This window comes from Protopterus annectens, chromosome 13.part0 (genome assembly GCF_019279795.1).
Source record: "Protopterus annectens isolate FY-2018-M chromosome 13.part0, PAN1.0, whole genome shotgun sequence".
NCBI lineage: Eukaryota > Metazoa > Chordata > Ceratodontiformes > Protopteridae > Protopterus > Protopterus annectens.
Genome location: NC_056747.1, coordinates 464283100 through 464301646, shown reverse-complemented (window position 1 = coordinate 464301646; position 18547 = coordinate 464283100). Strand labels below are relative to the sequence as shown.

At 43.0% G+C, this 18547-nt stretch overlaps 1 protein-coding gene across 1 annotated transcript in view; it reads right to left on the bottom strand.

Moving 5' to 3' along the window:
• The window catches only part of UNC13A (unc-13 homolog A), a 5702976-nt gene that overhangs the window by 1623011 nt on the left and 4061418 nt on the right, over positions 1–18547 (bottom strand). Inside the window, exon 19 of the mRNA XM_044054109.1 lies at positions 10571–10740. Within this exon, the coding sequence (XP_043910044.1) occupies positions 10571–10740 (170 nt within the window). The remainder of the gene's footprint in view (positions 1–10570; positions 10741–18547) is intronic.

The window sequence follows — 18547 nt, the reverse complement described above, 5'->3', positions numbered from 1 at the left end:
CCTGCCCATGTTCAACTGCAACTTAGATCTATGGATGGGAAACAAAAAATTTATCACAGGTTTGCCCCCTGTACTACTAATGGACAGCAGCAGCTCCTAAATGCTTTAATCCATGCCTGGGTCCCCTCAAATCACCTATGGTATCCCAGTTATTCTCTTTAGGGAAATATAAAATTATTGACCATGGGATGAGTAAGGCCAGTCTATAACCAAATGGGACAGGTTATTTTTAGCACAAAGAGGGAATCTGACTACTGTTAAAATGGCCTGCAAGGGCAGGTAGCCTAGTACTTACCAATGAATCTGTGAACCTATGAAATAAGTTATTTCCTCTTCTCCCCTTTGGAAGAAGGAAAGCTTTGTGTAAAGGAATAGAACTGTAATGAGAAAATGAATCATTCAAATAGAAATCATGTGTGTAGTCCAGAACAGGCAAAAAAAGAAGTTATGTACTCACCATAACGTTCCATGTTTGTTGTCCATCTCGCCGTTCATTTTTACAATGATGGGTTCGGAGCCGATCCTCGGCTCCAACTTGGCTGAATACATAGCTGAAAGTCTCAAAACTGGCTTGTGGCAAGAAGGTATCCCACAATGCAGTGGTGCAATTCCTCAGATCTTGTTTGCTGCTAATATTGAATGATATATACACTATATACATATCTACAAACATATACATATAAACATATATCCAAGCCCATATTATATGCACTGGAAGGAGAAACAAGCTGAGACAAAGAACTCCTGAAAGTAGTAAAAAATCTACCAGGTCCACAAGAAGTCTTTGGCAGGCGGAAAGAGGGAGGGTTCGTAAGAATGAACGGCGGACTGGATAACAAACATCGAATGTTATGGTGAGTACATAACTTCTTTATGTTATGTTGTCCTATCTCACCTTCATTCTTACAATGATGGGACAGCGTCCCTAGCACCTTTTCCCTGGGTGGTTCACGGAAGTACATCTTTAAGCACCGTGGAACCAAAGGATGCCCTGTCCCTGGAGGCCAAATCCACTTTGTAATGAGAGGTAAAAGTCTGTGGAGTAGACCAAGTAGCTGCTACACAAATATTATCCATGGAAATTCTGGCTTGAAAAGCAGATGACGTAGCCATTGCTCTAGTGGAATGAGCCTTCACTTTGAAAGGTAAATCTTTGTGATTAGAGTTATAGATGAATGTAATACAATTTGAAAGCCAACTGGAAAGAGTAGTTTTTGAGACTGAGGATCCTTTTTTTTGCATCAGAGAAGGATACATATAATTGGTCAGATTTTCTGAAGTCTTTGGTCCTATGCAAATAGAATCTGAGTTGTCTATGCACATCCAGTTGATGAAATTTGTACTCTGCTTTGTTACTACAATTAGGAAAGAACACTGGAAGTTCTACAGATTGGTTTATGTTGTTTGGAGAAGAGACTTTAGGTAGAAAGGATGGGTTTGTACGTAAGGATACCCTATCCTTATGAAAAATCAAGTGTTGTTGTATCTTTCGGCTTTTCCCGGTTAGGGGTCGCCACAGTGGAACTCCGGTCCGCTAATGATTAGCAGTAGATTTTTACATACCGAGTTGCCTGCTCTGACGCACAACCTTCAACGAAGGTACGCCCATTCACGCATGTCTCCACACAGAAGACGCTTTAGCTGAGAATCGAACAGGGCAACGTCTTACTGTGAGGTGGTGGTTTAATTGAAAGAGCTTGCAATTCTGACACCCTTCTAGCAGAAGTTATAGCCACTAGAAACAAGGTCTTCCAGGAAAGGAACTTGAGGTCAGAAGATGAAGAGGGCTCAAAGGGAGGTAACTTGAGATGAGACAAAACAAAATTTAGATCCCAAGGAGAAAGGGATTCCTTAAAGGGAGGTCTTAATAAGGAAGCATCTTTTAAGAAGGCTCTACACAACCTATGTGACATTAAGTTGGGAGTAGAATCACCAATGTGAAAATCTGAAATCGCAGCAAGTTGAACCCTGATGGTTGCTGCAGCTGAGCCTTGATGAAACAGTTCCGCCAAAATTCCAAAATAGAATTGATAGGTGCAGAAAAAGGATCAATGTTCCTGTCTTGAGCCCAAAGGGAAAACCACTTCCATTTACTAGAATACAGCTTCCTAGTAGAAGCTTTGTACGAGGACATTAAGATATGTCTAACTGTAGGAGTGAAATTGTGAAGCCTGACTAAACTGGGAAGTGGAGCAGCCAAGCTGTCAATTTTAGGGTGTAGAGAGAAGGATGAAGCTCCTCTGACATATGAGTCAGCAGATCTGGCACTGAGTTGAGAATCCAAGGCTTCTCCTGAAGATGAGGTCAAAGGAAAGGGAACCAAACTTGGCGAGGGCAGTAAGGAGCAATGAGAACTATCCTGCTTCCTGAGCATTGTGCTTTCTGAATTACTCTGGGTATGAGAGGAAATGGTGGAAAGGCATATAGAAGTCCCAAGGACCAATCGTGAGCAACGGCACCTCTCAGTGTCTCCCCCGGAGGAGGGATTAGGGTAAAGTAGTTGCTGCACTTGGCATTCATGGGAGTGGCGAAGAGATCTCAGCAAGGCTGTCCCCATGTTTGTGATTGACAGACCAATCGTGAGGAATTAGGATTGCTCTGCTCAGCTTGTCTGCTAAGACATTGGACTTCCCCGGAATGTGCATTGTAGTTAGAAAGCACTGGGAAGAAACTGCCCATTGCCACACTCTTAGGGCTTCTCAACAAAGGGGGTAAGATCTGGTTCTCCCCTGCATGTTTATGTAACAAACCACAGACATATTGTTTGACTGTATCGCAATAGTCCCTAGAGGGAGAGAGTCTTGAAGTGCTTGCAATGCAAGAAGCACTGTTCTCATCTCTAGAACATTTATATGCAAGTGAGCTTCATGTTCCTGCCATATACCTTGGACTGTTCTTCCCAGATAATGACCCCCACCCTATCTGGAAAGCATCCGTGGTCACTGTAGCTATTGGTTGATGTAGAACAAAGGGTCTGCCTATTGTCACATGAGTGGAGTGTATCCACCATCTTAAGTTGTTCTTCCAAGATTCCGTTATTCTGATCATATGAGACATCAGAAGCTCTTAAAGTGACCATTGGGAGAATAATAGCAATTGAAGGATCGTCATGTGCATTCTGGCAAGAGGGACCAGTGTAATCGTGGAGGCCATTGTTCCTAGTAATCTTAGAATTATCTTTGCTTTCACTTTGGGCTTGGGAAGGAGGTGAAGTATCTGCTGTCTGAGTGCTATAACTCTTTCTTTTGGAAGAAGTGTTACCATAGATGAAGTGTCTAGATCTGCACCTATGAATGTAATATGTTGACAGGGCAACAAGGCAGATTTTTGAAAGTTTACTGTAATGCCCAGCTGACTGCAAATGTCCAATGTTAGGTCCCTGGCTTGTAGGAGTAGATGCTTGGGGGTGGCAGATAGGAGCCAGTAGTCTAGATAGGGAAACACATGGAATCCAAGGCATATCAGGTGAGCCGTGACTACTGCCATACATTTAGTGAACACTCTGGGGGGTGTAGTGAGACCAAAGGGCAGAGCTCTGAACTGGTAATGGCTGGCTCCCAGCCAGAAGCATAAGTACCTTCTTGATATCCTCTCCATTTGTATGTGGTACTAAGCATCTTAAAGTTCTATCCAGCACATCCAATCGTCTTTCCCTAAAAAAAGAAGTATAGACTGCAGTGTCACCATTTGGAACTCTGACTTCTTGACAGACTCGTTTAACTTGCTTAGGTCTAATATGGGCCACCAATCCCCTGTTCTTTTTGACACCAAAAAGAATCTTGAGTAAGTTCCGAATCCTATTTGGTCTGTGGGGACTTCTTGGATGACTCTTTTGTGGAGCAACTTTTTGAATCGCTATAGTTGCTTGTTCCCTTAGATTGGGTGGAACATCTGGGATTGTTTTGGTCTGTGGAACAGGGTTGGAAAAGGGATGGAGTATTCTCTGGATATTATATTTAGTACCCATTTGTCATTTGTGATATTTTGCTAGGCTTCTGGGTACATTGATAAACGTCCCCTGAATGCCTCCAGAGTATAGCAGTCGGGCCTCCTTTAAGAAGTGCTGATAAAGACGTCCGCAAAAGGAATCACGGTCACCCTGGTTTTGCGGGCCCCCTCTGCCTCTGGGGTGGCATCTACCATTATTACCTCCCTTTCTGCCCCTGGGGAAGATATCACCCCATGTGTCCTGGAAAAATCTCTGGGATCTCTTGATCCACATCTTTCCACTCTTCTGGCCTTTAGGATAAGGTCTTGAAGGTACAGAAAAATGTACTCCTATGGCAGAGAGAGTTTTCCCTTCCTACTCGCACCGGGTTAAAGTGTCTTTTACTTTGGGTCCAAAGAGTGAGGACCCATCAAAAGGGGCATTAGTAAAGGTAGACTTAAAGGGCTCTGCAAAGTTGCACAAGCGCATACAGGAGTGTCTCCTAAGGGAAACTCCAGAACCCACTGCCCTGCTCACTCCATCTGCTGCGTAGGATAGGAGTCTCATGGAGGAGTTGACAATAGAATTTAAGGTGGACAGCTGGGAGGAGACCTTCTCATTTACTCCCACAACTAATGAACCTTGTAGAGTATCTCATAGCTCTTTCAGGAGATCTCTTTGTAGCCTTGTAAAGTGGGATAAGCAGTTCAGTGATCACAGTGAAAAATTCGCTGAAGAAAAGACACGCTTTTCATATCTGTCCATCATTCAAGAGTATTTATTCGGAGGATGAGCAGATAAGGAAGGCTCTGCTAGCTCCTTCTTGGTGGCTGCCACCCCCATAGCATCTACGGGTACCCCCTTGGTTAGAAAAATCCTTGCCCAAAGGAGCTGACAAAAATTTGTTTGGCCTCTGAGGGACCGGTTACGTAGTGTCAGGTGACTCCCACGCCTGTCAACTAACCAGGTCCATTAGCTCATCAAAAGGCAGAAACACCCAGGAGGCTAAAGGTTGAGACCCAAAAGCCTTCAGGTACACTGACTCCTCATCAGAGGGGGTGGTGGCCTGCCAGTCGCCTCTTTGCTTGCAGATCTTTAGAATATCTGCAAATGAGATATCATCAAAGACAACCGTGGGGACCCTTCTGACTCATTGAAGTCAGTGTCTGAAGTGATGGACTCATCTGGGGAGTCAACATGCTTCCTCTTGCAGGTTTTCTTGTGAGGTGGTTCCTCAGAAGGATATTCTGGGGAGGCTTCGGAGGAGAGGGATTCACCCAATGGGGGATCCTGAGGCTCTGGACTTCTGCTGTCCTGTGGACTGGGTGGTGAAGAGACAGTAGCCGGTGCCTTAGGGGGATGAGTACTGGTAGCCTTCTGTGGTGCTGAATGGGTAGACAACACAGTCCTCATCACCTCAAAGGTGGATCCTGCTGGCTCTGAAGACTCCCCTAACTCCGAGGAGACAGAGGAAAGCAACGAAACCAGCAAGATCAGACCCAAGGCCGATGTGGGAGCCGAGCTAAGCCAGGCCAATGCTCTGAGGGGTAGACTCAGCACTGAAGAAGATCAGGGCTGAGAATCCCCCCAGGGCCAACCAGGGAACCCCCGCTCCCAGACTCCTCAGATGGCGCTGAGAGAGTTGGAGCAGATGTCGGCCCTGTGAACACTGAAGGGAGTCCTGGAACCAACGGGTCTACAGTAAGCTATATCAAGCACACTGGCTCCGAAGGACCAGCTTTGCTCGGAGGAGGAACAACAGTGGGTACAGTAGGCTCTGAGACCAAATGGGTGGGATCCGAGAATAATTTAGTCAGCATCGGCGACTTCAGGAGTCTGCACACCACCCGTTCCACGTCATCATTTGATAAGCTCACTGTAGACCTGGAAGATAGGGGAGGAGAGCGAGACCTATGAAGGACTGGTGATCTCAATGTCGGAGAAACTGGCGAAATATCAATGGACCGAGGTATCTTGTGGCTCCGAAGGCTTTGAAGCCAAAGTACCAGGCCTATCAGCCAAAAGGATTTCCAACAGCTCTGAGGACTGTGGAGCCAAGGAAGTAGTGGCCTTTGAAATTTTAGGATGTTTGAATGACGGCTCCAACTGAGTCGATGTAGCGGGTGAATGTCTTTTCTGAGACTTATCCTTTTTAGAGGAAGGAGATGAAGAAGAGGAAGAAGAACTATGGATGGCTTCCTCAAAAGAAGGCTTTAACAGCCCTTTCAGAATCAGCTTGTTTCTCCTTTCCTGAAGTACTCCAGCACTAAAAGAATGACAAAAGGTGCAGTCTTCTTGAAGATGAATGGCACCAAGGTAATAAATGCATATAACATGTCCATCTGTGATGGACATTTTTTGTGAGTACTTCTGACATTTCTTAAAGCCCGAAGGCTTATGTTCTCTCTCTTTTTGGTCTTTAGACATTGTCAAGGTAAGACCCTAAAGGCAACAGCAACAACAACAAGAAAAAATTAGTTAAGACTAATATAGCTAAAGCTACACCAAAATTTACTATAGAACAACACAAGGAGCGACAACCAAGGGAGAAAAAAATAGAACCTCTAACTCAAATGGTTCTATTTTTTTGACAAGACAAGACAATAAGACACTACAAGCCCTCTAATTTAAATGGGCAAAAAGCTCTCTAATTTAAACAAGCTATAAAGAGACCAACAGATGGACAACAACCACTACACAGGATACCAAAAGAAGCCTGCAAAGCGATGGCAAAAGCCGTGCTAAAGGGAAAAAACTATCACTACCTAACAAAGAGCAGCAAAGAGGCACGAGTTAAATCTAATACGATAAACGCTATATATATAGGCAAAGTAATAGAAAAACTGACACAACTTAGCCACGGCCAAGATGAGCGCATCCAACCTCGTAAAGCGGCAAACGAGATCTGGGGAATTGCACCACTGCATTGTGGGATACCTTCTTGCACAAGCCAGGTTTGAGACTTTCCGCTAAGTATTCGGCTGAGACAGAGCTGAGGATCGGCTCCAAACCCATCATTGTAAGAATGAAGGCAATATAGAACAACATAACATCAACTGTTGAACTACATCTGAAGGGACTGTGTATTGATGCTTGGAATTTAAAACCCAGATAGGGGCATAACATTTACTGAATCCTGAGGCATGTGGATAATGACACTGTACAGTTTGTAAATACTCTAGGACAAGTGTTGAGATGAAACTGAAAGGTAGGGCTTTGGAGATGTGTAGGTAAGTATCATATATGTTTAGTGTTACCATGCAAAAATCTCTGTAGGAGTCAATGGCCATTTTTGATTGTTAATAGGTAAAATATTTTTATACAAACATATAGTTTCAGCTCATTTATTTCTATAACAATTATCCACTGAACCTTTTTGAGTACAAAAAAAAAATCTTGGATAAAATAATTTTCTTTATCTTAAAAAGGCAAGCATTATTGTTTGTCATCTTTTGTTTTTTGACACAAAGTGTCAAGCAGCTCATGTTACCAACATTTTACTATCCAAAATGAAGCCTTGTTACAGGTGTTGCAGTGCACTTTCCAAGATTATCCAAGATTCCAGTTTAGAGGAATTGCCAGAAAGGAAGTCCTTGATGAGCTATAAAAAAATTCTTTATAACACATCAACACAGTTTTTAACACTTTATTCTATTTTATTCAGATTAAGTCAAGACCAGATAGCTGTAAAGCTGTTTTACAATTTTTAACCTATCCCTTGCAACAATCTAGTTTCCATATTGTTCAAGAAAGTTAATAACACTAGGACAGATGACTGTAAGCCAATTACCAAGCTAGACCTATTAGCCAAGCTTTCTGAAAATGTAATATATGTACAGGTATGGATCTACTTCAGTAGATTGAACTTTTACAAGTTCGAACCACATATGGCCGAGACCATATGTTCAAACTCGTAAAAGTCTGAACACTAAAGTAAAAACAAATAAAACAACAAAACACAAAACTAAACGTTTACAGCAGGGGGCTACGCCCCCCTTCATCCCCAACGTGGGGGGCTTCTCCCCACCACACCCCCCCTTATTTAAATATACCAACTCCGAGCGCTCCCTACATTGTGGAAATGGGAAAACTTCCCTTTTCACACTGTACAGAGATCTCCATTCAGTCTGATCGAACTTTTACAAGTTCGAACATATGGTCTCAGCCATATGTGGTTCAAACTTGTAAATGTTCGATCTACTGAAGGGGACCCATATATATATATATATATATATATATATATATATATATATATATATATATATAAATCTATACATGCGTGAGCGCACACATACACAAACTCATGAAGATCAGGGTGTTGGGACAGACACCCCATTTTGTGAGGTGCATTTGGGGCAGTTCCCCTACAAAAATAACTGCTATATAGTTTTGTGATATGCTACTACTTTTCAATATGTCACGGTAGTAATACAGTAAACTGCAAATATTTTGTTGATAATGCTTTGTGTCTTGCGTTATTTATCACATCTGAAGCCAGTATTAAAGTTAAACTTACTTGTCATAGCATATGCCTGCAATGAGACCTGGTAGTAGAGGTGAACACAATTCTACTGTGAATACCTAGGAAATTATCTATAGCACTTACCCTACTCTAATTATCTGCCACTAGAGCTCTGTGAAATAGGTACATTTTCTGCCTGTAACGTCAATGGTATGACTGAGGAAGAGTCAGGGCTGAGACAAGTTAAATACATAAGAGTTTTGGAAGACAGGATAACAACTACAAGTTATTATGTAATTTTGTTTTTAATTCTGTCTGCCTTACTGACCACATTACAGTAAATAGTTTAGAAGGATTATCTGGTTGAAGTAAAGTTCTTTGAATACTGAGGATTATCTAAGTTAAATGTCGCTTTAACTGCTCGCAATTTGATATTGCAACTGGTATTACTCTAATTATTACTCAGATTTGATTATTTTTCTTGTTTAAGCTTACAGATTTGACATTATTTTCTCTTCATCCTTGATGTTAGAACCAAAGTTTTGCCTGCACTACTATAAAAAAATTGGCTGCTTGCATAATTTCATAGGCAAGTACTAGGTTAGCTGCCCTTGTAGGTCATTTTAAGCCTAAACAATTTCCCTTGGAGAAAATCAAACCCTCTAACTTTTGTCAGCAAGGTAAACACCTGAAGCATTATGCCAACCCCCATTATGCCATTTTTAAGATTTCTTCTGGTAGTGACCTGGTGGTGAGCTTGACAATATATGTGCTTATTTCTGCAAAGACAAACCAAAAGGTGAAATCTTGAGGAATGTGGCAATCTGAGGAATTTGAAGAACGTGTTAATGAACATTTGAAAACAGTAATGGGGTCTTCTGACAATGATTTAGGTTGCTGAGGTCCTTATTCTTTTTTGGAACTAAAAGAATCTGATGAAATGCACCCACACCAGGCTTCTTCACTTCTGCTTTGAGATTTGTAGTCTACTTACCCTGATGGTGTGAGTCATTCTATACTGGGAAAACTAACAGTTCAGAAAGTGAGTTTATGAACATCAGTATGCTGTCAAAGTAAAAAAATTGGACAACACTACAGGCCAGCACTCAACTAAATGTCCCAACTTAAAAAAAGCATTTTTTTCATTATAGATCGTGTTCCCTGTGACTTTAATGGAGTCAGAGAGGGAGAACTGGAATACAGGGAACTGAAGTGGCAAATTTTATTTTATGCCTATCACCCTCTGGGTTTGAGCAGTAGTGTTACTTTTGAATGTTTGAATGTAAGACAAAATGTCAATAAATGTAGATAGACATGTTTTATAGACTTTCTAAATACTGAAAATACTTTTTAGAGAATCTACTCATTAATTTTTATTTTAACTGAATGAGGTCATGTGACCTATAAGTGTTTAGTATATAATTGAGTTGTACTTGTTGATTTGTTGTTCTGATGAAGACCAGTCAGGTCAAAAGTGCTCAGCCGTTTATTAAACATAATCAGTTTGACTCAGTCAGTTGGTGGTGGTGTTTGTTTATTGTATGTCATTACAGGCAGCCAAATTATTAATTTCAGGCTCTTTAGACTGTACTTTACCTATTACAACCTTCATCTTTTAGCAACTCTTTCTTGGCATTGCATCTTGTTCATTCGTTCATTATACTTTCCTTAAATTACTTCATAAATTAACATTAACATCACAATATTAAATTGTTAAGCCGCAGCTAGCTCTACTTTGATGCCTAGTTGTGTTAAACACAAATGCACAATGAAATCTTCCTTTCACTTTGACTGTAGATGGCTTTACAACTATTAACAATCCAACAAGAAAATGCAATCTCAACCACTAGTTTGACTAAATGTACACTTGCTTAGCAATATGCGCATAATTTGTTTTCTTCCAACACCTATCAAATGACATGTTGTTTCTGCAAATGTACACATCTAAATAAATAAATCAAATAAGACAGCATGCAAAGAAGAGTACAAGACATGCTTCTAATGGAAAAATTCTACTGTCTCATGAGTGTGTTGAACATTTTACATGGGTGATAGGAAAGATTAGTCAGAAAATGGTCAGCCATTCAGACTCTTCCAACAATACTGCTGGACCATACTAAATCACACATTTCTAACACTGTTAAGCAGTTAGCACTTCATATGCAGGCAATCATGCTTACCAAGGTTGTACCAAACATCCATCTCTCCACTCAGCGTCCGGACTTCAATGATGGTTTGCCCCAAGAAGTCATCTGATTCCCGCTTGAACCGTTGCTTCACACGAGACTTGATATCATCATCTTCATCCCAAACCCGGACTTTGATCCGATCAGAGGAATTATGGCACTCACTAGCAATGGAAATTAAAATAAAAGTAAAATGTATTTAACCTGCGCAGGACCACTTTACAATAAGGCCTGCTACGAAGGTAAGCACTTGCCTCTATCATTAAAACTAGTGTCAGTAAGACACTTGGAACCCAGTGCTTTGAAAACGGAGGACTAAGGATTACAAAAAATTAATAATTCTTTTGGCAACTACGAACTACCTGATTCACTTAGACTGTTCATTTTCTACCTAACTGATAAAATGCAGATCCTATTTAACCATTGGCTTTGTTTCCCCTACCACTAACATTGTCTTGTACATTCTTGAATTATTTTAGTAGTCTGGAGAATCTAGTATCTGCAAGAAGGTTTTTCAAATCATCCTCTAACCATTCTGTAAAAAAAAAAAAAAAAAAATTAACAGTTTTTACCCTGAAGTACTGCTTCTGAGTCTCCGCACTGCTAGTTTGTTCTCATTTATCTATTTTCTATATGAAATATAGTGTCCACCTGGAATATATTAGGTTCATAGGTTCATAAGTTGGTACTAGGCTATCGGCCCTAGGGCTTATTATACAAGCCTAGCCATAACAATTCCCTGGATATTTCTTCCCACAATATTTACTTCCCTAGACCCCTGTCTAGCAGGGTGACTGACATGATCCACGGGGTGAATTTCCTATCTCCCATCCAATCAACAAGGTTTCTTTTGAAGAGGGCCAAGGTGTATGGGCAGTCTATTCCAGAGTATGGGGAGTCTCTGGGTCAGGAACCTATCCCTCCAGCATGTTTTGTTCATTGTGATGACAAGGTTTAGATCCCTGGAGCGCGTGGCTCTGAGGGATTGGGATTTCCTTAAGTGGAGCATGTCCAACAGCTCAGGGTTTGACATGGCCTTGTATGTTAAGCAGAGATCACCTCTGAGTAGATTGGTATGCCACAGAGTATAGCTGGAGTTTTTTACACGGTCAGCATATGGCATCTGCTTTAGGCCTGTGATTCTTTTAGTGAGGTATTTCTGTGGCCTTTCCAGCTGTTGCAGATGTCTTGTGAGGTACATACCAAATGAGGCATTATACTCTATAATGGGTCTAATGAGGGATGAGTACAGTGGGACAATGACCTCCTTTTTTCTGGATGAAAAGCCCCTAGTGATGAGGTGTGCCACATAGAAGGATTTCCTGACTGTTGTGGTGATATGGTTATCAAAGATGAGACCACTGTCTACCTGTGTCCCTAAGTCTCTCATCACACTTTCGATGTTTAGTATACTGCCACCTATGTGGTAATTTGTGGGTATGTGTTTTTTTCTAAAGGGGATAACTATACATTTCTCGGCATTAAGCTTGAGCCCATGACTCTGGCACCAGGCATCTGTTTCTGTAAGGCCCTTTTGTAGAATATCCACATCATTTGGGGATTCAATAATGGCACCCAGTTTGCAGTCATCTGCAAACTTTGTTAGCCAGAGTCCCTTAGTGTTGGCCTGTACTTCAGAGAAGTAAATGCCAAACAAGAGTGGTCCAAGGACTGAACCCTGAGGTACAACACTTGTCACTTGTCTGGAGCTGGATTTGAAGTCGGCTACTTTTACAGTCTGGGTTCTGTCAGTAAGCCAGTTGGCAACCCATCGAGTGACATAGAGATTTATGCCCAGCTTAGTAAGTTTATCTATGATTCCAGAGTGGGGGATGGTGTTGAAGGCCTTGGCGAGGTCCAGATAGGCTGTGTGGACCTCATTACCCTCGTCCACAGCTCTGGAGACTGATTGGAAGAAGTCAATCAGGTTCAGAAGACAAGAGCGGCCCTTCATAAACCCAAACTGTCTTTGTTTATAAGTTCCATGATAATGCGTTCCATGCCCTTGCAGATCAGGCTCGACAGACTGATGGGACGGTAGTTCCTGGGATCCAAGGTGGATCCCCCCTTGTGGAGTGGGATAACTGTAGCTGTGTGCCACTCAGTGGGCACGAAGCCTGAGGTGAGGCTATGATTAAACATGACAATTAGGTGAGGTGCCAGTTCATTTTGTAGTTCATGTAGTACACAACCTGGGATGTCATCTGGTCCCATGTTTGCTGTATTCTTAGCTTTGGAGAGTGCAGTTTCTACCTGTGTGGCTGTGATTACCAGAATTTGGCAATCTTTTGGTATTGAGATGGGCCCTTTAGGGGGTGAGAGGGGGGTGAAGTTGGCACTAAATTGATCTGCCAGGATATTGGCAATATCCTTGGGATTAGTATATTTAATGCCATTCTGTTGTAGCTCAGAGCAGATCTGAGAATTGTCATTTAGATTCTTGACATAACTATAGAATGCCTTGTGGTTGTCTTTGGAATCTTTAGCAATTTTATTTTCGTAAGTAGCTTTTGAGGATTTTATGAGGAATCTCAGCTTCTTACTGAGGCTGGTGAGGGAGTTTTTTGCATCCTGGGATTTTCCTCTTTTCTGCAACAGTTTCTTCCTTCTATTGTATAGTTTGTTTATAGCAGGGGACCACCAGATTGGCTTCCTTTTTTTGGAGGAGAGGATCTTGGTTCTATTTGGGATGGCACGATTCATGCACGAGTGGATGTGCTCATACAGTGCCTTAGTGTAGGATTCCGCAGTTGAACTTTCAGATCCCGTCTGCATGGGTGTCATGAAGTTTGTCACTTCTGACTTCAGTAGCATGAAGTTGGCTTTGGAGAAGTTTTTTACAGAGGTTTCCTTATGGGGGTTGGGAGTGGGATGTGGATGTCAAGGGTGATTTGCTTATGGTCAGACGTGACCAATGAGGGGGTGACCAGTGGTGTGGAGCATCTATCTCCCATGTTGGTAATGATCTAGGATATTGGTGCCCCTGGTGGAACAATGGATTAGTTGATCCAGGGCGTTGGAATTTATGAATTCCAAGAACCGCTGGGAAAAGGTGTTGGTACCCGAGTAGTTTTCCCAGTTAATGGCAGGGTAGTTAAAATCACCCAGTATTAGAGTGTTTGGTTGTATCTTAATATTTTCCAGTATGTTTAGAAAGTTGTAGTGAGAATCTTGGGGCATGGTGGGGGATCTATAGCCAGCTACAATTTGGACTGCAGTCTTACCTAGTATTAGTTGCACATGGAGAATTTCAGATGCATTGTGTTGGGCAACTAGCCTGGAGGTGTGAATATCCTTGGTGAATATGGACACTCCTCCACCTTTAGTGTTTCGGTCTTGGTTTTGTGGCCGAAAAGTGTGGTAAGAGTTGTAGCCTGGTATTGCAGGGTTGATCTCTGGAGCGTTGAACCAGGTCTCAGTTACTGCACAGATATCGATGTTCTGCATTTTTAGGAGTGCCTCGAGAGAGTGCATTTTGAGGTTTAGACTTCTAGCATTGAGTAGAATTACCTTCAGATTTTGCATGCTTGCATCTGTTACTGTTGTGGTTTTGTCCTTTGAACCTTGCCTAAAAAGGCACTTTAGGGGTGGCAAGAGCTTTAGCCAGTAACCTGAATCCCAGGGGTGACAGGTGCAGACCATCTCTGGCAAAGCATTGTGTTTTTTCGATCATGTCTTCCCAAGCAGACAGATACTGGATCCCCTTTGTTTGACACCAGAAGCTTAGCCAATTGTTGAAGTCAGTCATTTTGTCCTTATACTGTGGTATCATTCTGGGTGGAGGCAGGATGCTTCTCAGGGCTAGGGTCATACCTGCTTGGGCCACATGATACGAGAGCTCTTCCATGTCTCTTTTCATGTAGTCTAGGGAGGTACGTCTCAAGTCATTTACTCCAACATGGACAATGACAGAGTCGCATTTGTACTTGCTGTGGAGTGACTTGAGTGCATGCATTATGTGGTGGATCCTGGCACCCAACAGGCAGCTGACTATAATTTTCTCCTTGTTCAGCCTGGTGAGTGGGACATCAGTGTGCCTGACTATAGAGTCACCTATGACTAAAGTGTTGGTACATTGTCTTGCCTTAGGGGCTGCTGTTGGGTGGCACACTGGTGATGTGAGCTATGTGTCACTTTGGTTGTGACTGGTGTTTGTTTGTGTTTCAGATTCGGAGGTCCTTGTTGCTTGGGCAGGTTAATGTTAAGGGCCTTTGCATATGTGGGTTTAGTGTTGCTATGTGTGGGTGTTAATGGTGTGGGTTTTGAAAGGCTATGAGTTGCTTGAAGTGTACTGCAGGTGTTCACCTTCTCCTCTTGACTGTCTAGCACAATCTTGGCCAGAGAGAGCTTTGCTTCCAGTTTGGCTATGTAAGTGCATCTCTCACAGGTTATAGTGTTGGGTGGTAAGAGAAGAGGGTTATCTGTGTACATGAGGCAGTTGCCGCATTGCCCCAGTATGCCCAGATTCACCTGGTGGACAGGAGAAATCACCGGAAGCTGACCCTTGGACATGCCTGTTTAGGTGCTTTTTTTGTAAAGTACAAGAGCTGTTTTCCCTTACCTTTGCAAAGTACTTTGAAATTATAGGCTGTTTAATGCTTACGATTAATTTCTCCTTATTGACAAGGAGAGTTGAGTGCTTGTATCTGTTTCAGGCTTCCTAGTGCTTTCCAGCAGGTTCTAGAGCAATTGCTAGTAAAAAGAAGTTATGTTCTTACCATTGCGTTCCATGTGAGTTGTTCATCTCGCCTTTTTGTTCTTACACGTGGGTTCAGAGCCAATCCCTCGGCTCTGAGTCGGCCGCTTTTCAAGCTCAAACTCTCAGAGAAGCTCGAGACACAGTATATATCCCATGATGCTCTACTGTAAACCCCAGATCTAGTACGCTACACCCGAAGACAGCCTAAAAAAATAAGCATTGCAGTACCTACCTATCTAGGTACCTCTAGATTTGCAGAAAGAAAAAAACAGTCTGTCTTAAGGAGACAGGCTGACAAGACCAACCAATCCACCAAGGCAACCATCTTTCTCACCAGGAGGGGGAAGGTGGGAGGGAATGTAAGAACAAAAAGGCGAGATGAACAACTCACATGGAACGTTATGATAAGAACATAACTTCTTTATGTGAAGTTGTTCTATCTCGCCATTTTGTTCTTACACGTGGGTAGCGTCCCAAGCACCCTAATCCTGGGTGGCTCAAGGGAGAACATTCCTGAGCACAGTGGAACCAAAGGAAGCTCTGTCCCTGGAGGCCTGTCCACTTTGTAATGAGTGATAAACGTGTGAGGTTTGGACCAAGTAGCAGCTGCACCGTTGATATCCAAGGGTAAATGAGCTGCATGAGCTAATGACGTAGAAACAGCCCGGGTAGAATGGGCTTTGACATTAGTCGGTAATGGCTGGTTAGTGGAGGAATAAATAAATTTAATGCAATCAGAAAGCCACTTAGATAATGTGACTTTTGATACTGCAGAACCTTTCTTGTTCTCTGCGTAAGAGACAAAGAGTTGATCAGATTGCCTGAAGTCATTCGTTCTGTCCAAGTAGAATCTCAATTGTCTGTGAACATCAAGCTTGTGTAACATATATTCCAGTCTGTTGGTATGGTGTCAAAAAGTTGGAAGCTCAATGGACTGATTTAAGTTAGTTTCTGAACAGACCTTAGGAAGAAAGGTAGGATCTGTCCTGAGGGACACCCTATCAGGGTGGAAGATCAAATATGGGGGCCTGGAAGATAAAGCTTGGAGTTCAGAGACCTTACGCGCAGATGTAATAGCTACCAGAAATATTGTTTTCCAAGACAGAAACTTCAAATCACAAGATGACGCGGGTTCAAAGGGGGTAAGCATCAACTGGGATAAAACAAGATTCAAATTCCAGGGAGAGACAGGGTGTCTGATACGTGGTCTGAGATGGTGGGTCCCTTTCAAAAAGGCCTTACATAGTCTGTGGGACATGATGTTAGATCCATTAAACCCTACATGAAAGTTGGAAATGGCAGCCAATTGAACCCTTATGGTGGCAGCTGCTGTGCCATTATAGAACAAGGAGGACAAGAACTCTAATATGGTATGAATAGGCGCAACATATGGGTCAACGTCGTGGTGAGAAGCCCAGTGAACAAATCGTTTCCATTTGCTATTATATAGCTTCCTGGTTGACAGTTTATGAGAGGAAACTATAACATGCTGGACCGCGGGAGACAAATCTTGAGGCCTGACTAATATGGGAATTGGAGCAGCCAAGCTGTCAGTTTTAGGGAGATGAGGGAGGGATGAAGAACTCCCGACGAATGAATCAGAATGTCTGGCACTGGGTCCAGAACCCATGGTTCTTCCACTTGATACTTCTGTAGGAAGGGGAACCAAATGTGATGAGGCCAAGATGGGGCTATCAAAATAACAGTCCTTCCCAGACTTTTGGCTTTCTGTATGAATTTGGGAATTAGGGGAATTGGCGGGAAGGCATACGGGAGGCCCGGGGGCCAATTGTGTACAAGCGCGTCCCTTGGGTTGCTCCCCAGTGGGGGATAAAGGGCAAAGTAGCTTCTGCATTTGGCATTCATTGGAGATGCAAACAGATTGCAGCAAGGCTGGCCCCACCTGTGGAAAATCTTGTCCGCCACCTGTTGTTTGAGGGACCACTCAAGAGGCAACAGGATGGCCCTGCTCAGTTTGTCCGCTATCACGTTGGATGACCCCGGGATGTGCATTGCTATCAGAAAGCACCTGGTGGATACAGCCCACTGCCAAATTCTTAGGGCCTCTCGGCATAAGGGATATGATCTGGTTCCCCCTTGCTTGTTGATGTACCAGACTACTGACATGTTGTCCGTCTGAACTGCAATTGTCCCTGGAGGAAGACAGTCGTGAAAGTGTTGCAACACCAGGAACACTGCTCTCAGCTCTAGGACATTTATATGCAAATGTGATTCCATGCTTGACCAAGTACCTTGGACAGTCTTTCCCTGAAATAGCCCCCCCCCCACCCTATCAGGGAAGCATCCGTGGTCACTGTGGCTGTGGGTTTGGAAAGAACCAGGGGACATCCGACTACTATCTGGTCACTGTTCAGCCACCAACTGAGATCCTTCTTGCAAAGATTTGTTAACAGAATCTCGTGCAACATGGGCAATTGTTGGTAAGACCATTGTGTGAAGAGTAACCATTGGAGTATCCGCATGTGCATGCACCCCAACGGGACTGCTATTAGCGTGGCTGCCATTGTGCCTAATAGCTTCAGTATCTGGGACACAGGAGTTTTGTTCTGGGTCAACAGACTGGACAATTGACTTCTTGGAGATAAGATTCTTGTTTGAGGCAACCTGATCCTTGAATCAACAGTGTCTAGCTCTGCTCCTATAAAGGTAATACGCTGTGAGGGTGATAACGCAGATATTTCGAAGTTTAAGGTTATGCCCAACTGGGAACACAGGTTGATAGTGTCGTCTCTTGCCTGAATTAGTTGATGCATGGAGGTGGCGGTGAGGAGCCAGTCGTCCAGATATGGAAACACCCGGAATCCTAAGCATCTCAGGTGAGCCATGACCACTGCCATACATTTGGTGAACACTCTGGGAGCTGTGGTGAGACCAAAGGGCAGGGCTCTGAACTGGTAATGACTGTCCCCCAGCCGGAAATGCAAGTGATCTCCGGATGATCTGGCCATTTTGATGTGGTAGTAAGCATCCATGAGATCTATAGAGCACATCCAATCACCGTTTCTAAGAACAGAAGTATCGATTGAAGCGTGACCATCCAGAACTTTTCCTTCTTGATGAAGTTGTTGAGTTTGCTGAGGTCTAATATGGGCCTCCAGTCCCCTGTTTTCTCTGGAACTAAAAAGAACCTTGAGTAAGTTCCGGATCCTATCTGGTCCGCCGGGACTGGCTGGATGACTCTTTTGTCTAGCAGGTTTTGAATCTCTATGGCTGCTAGTTTTCGCAGACTGGGTGGAATGTCTGAAATACTT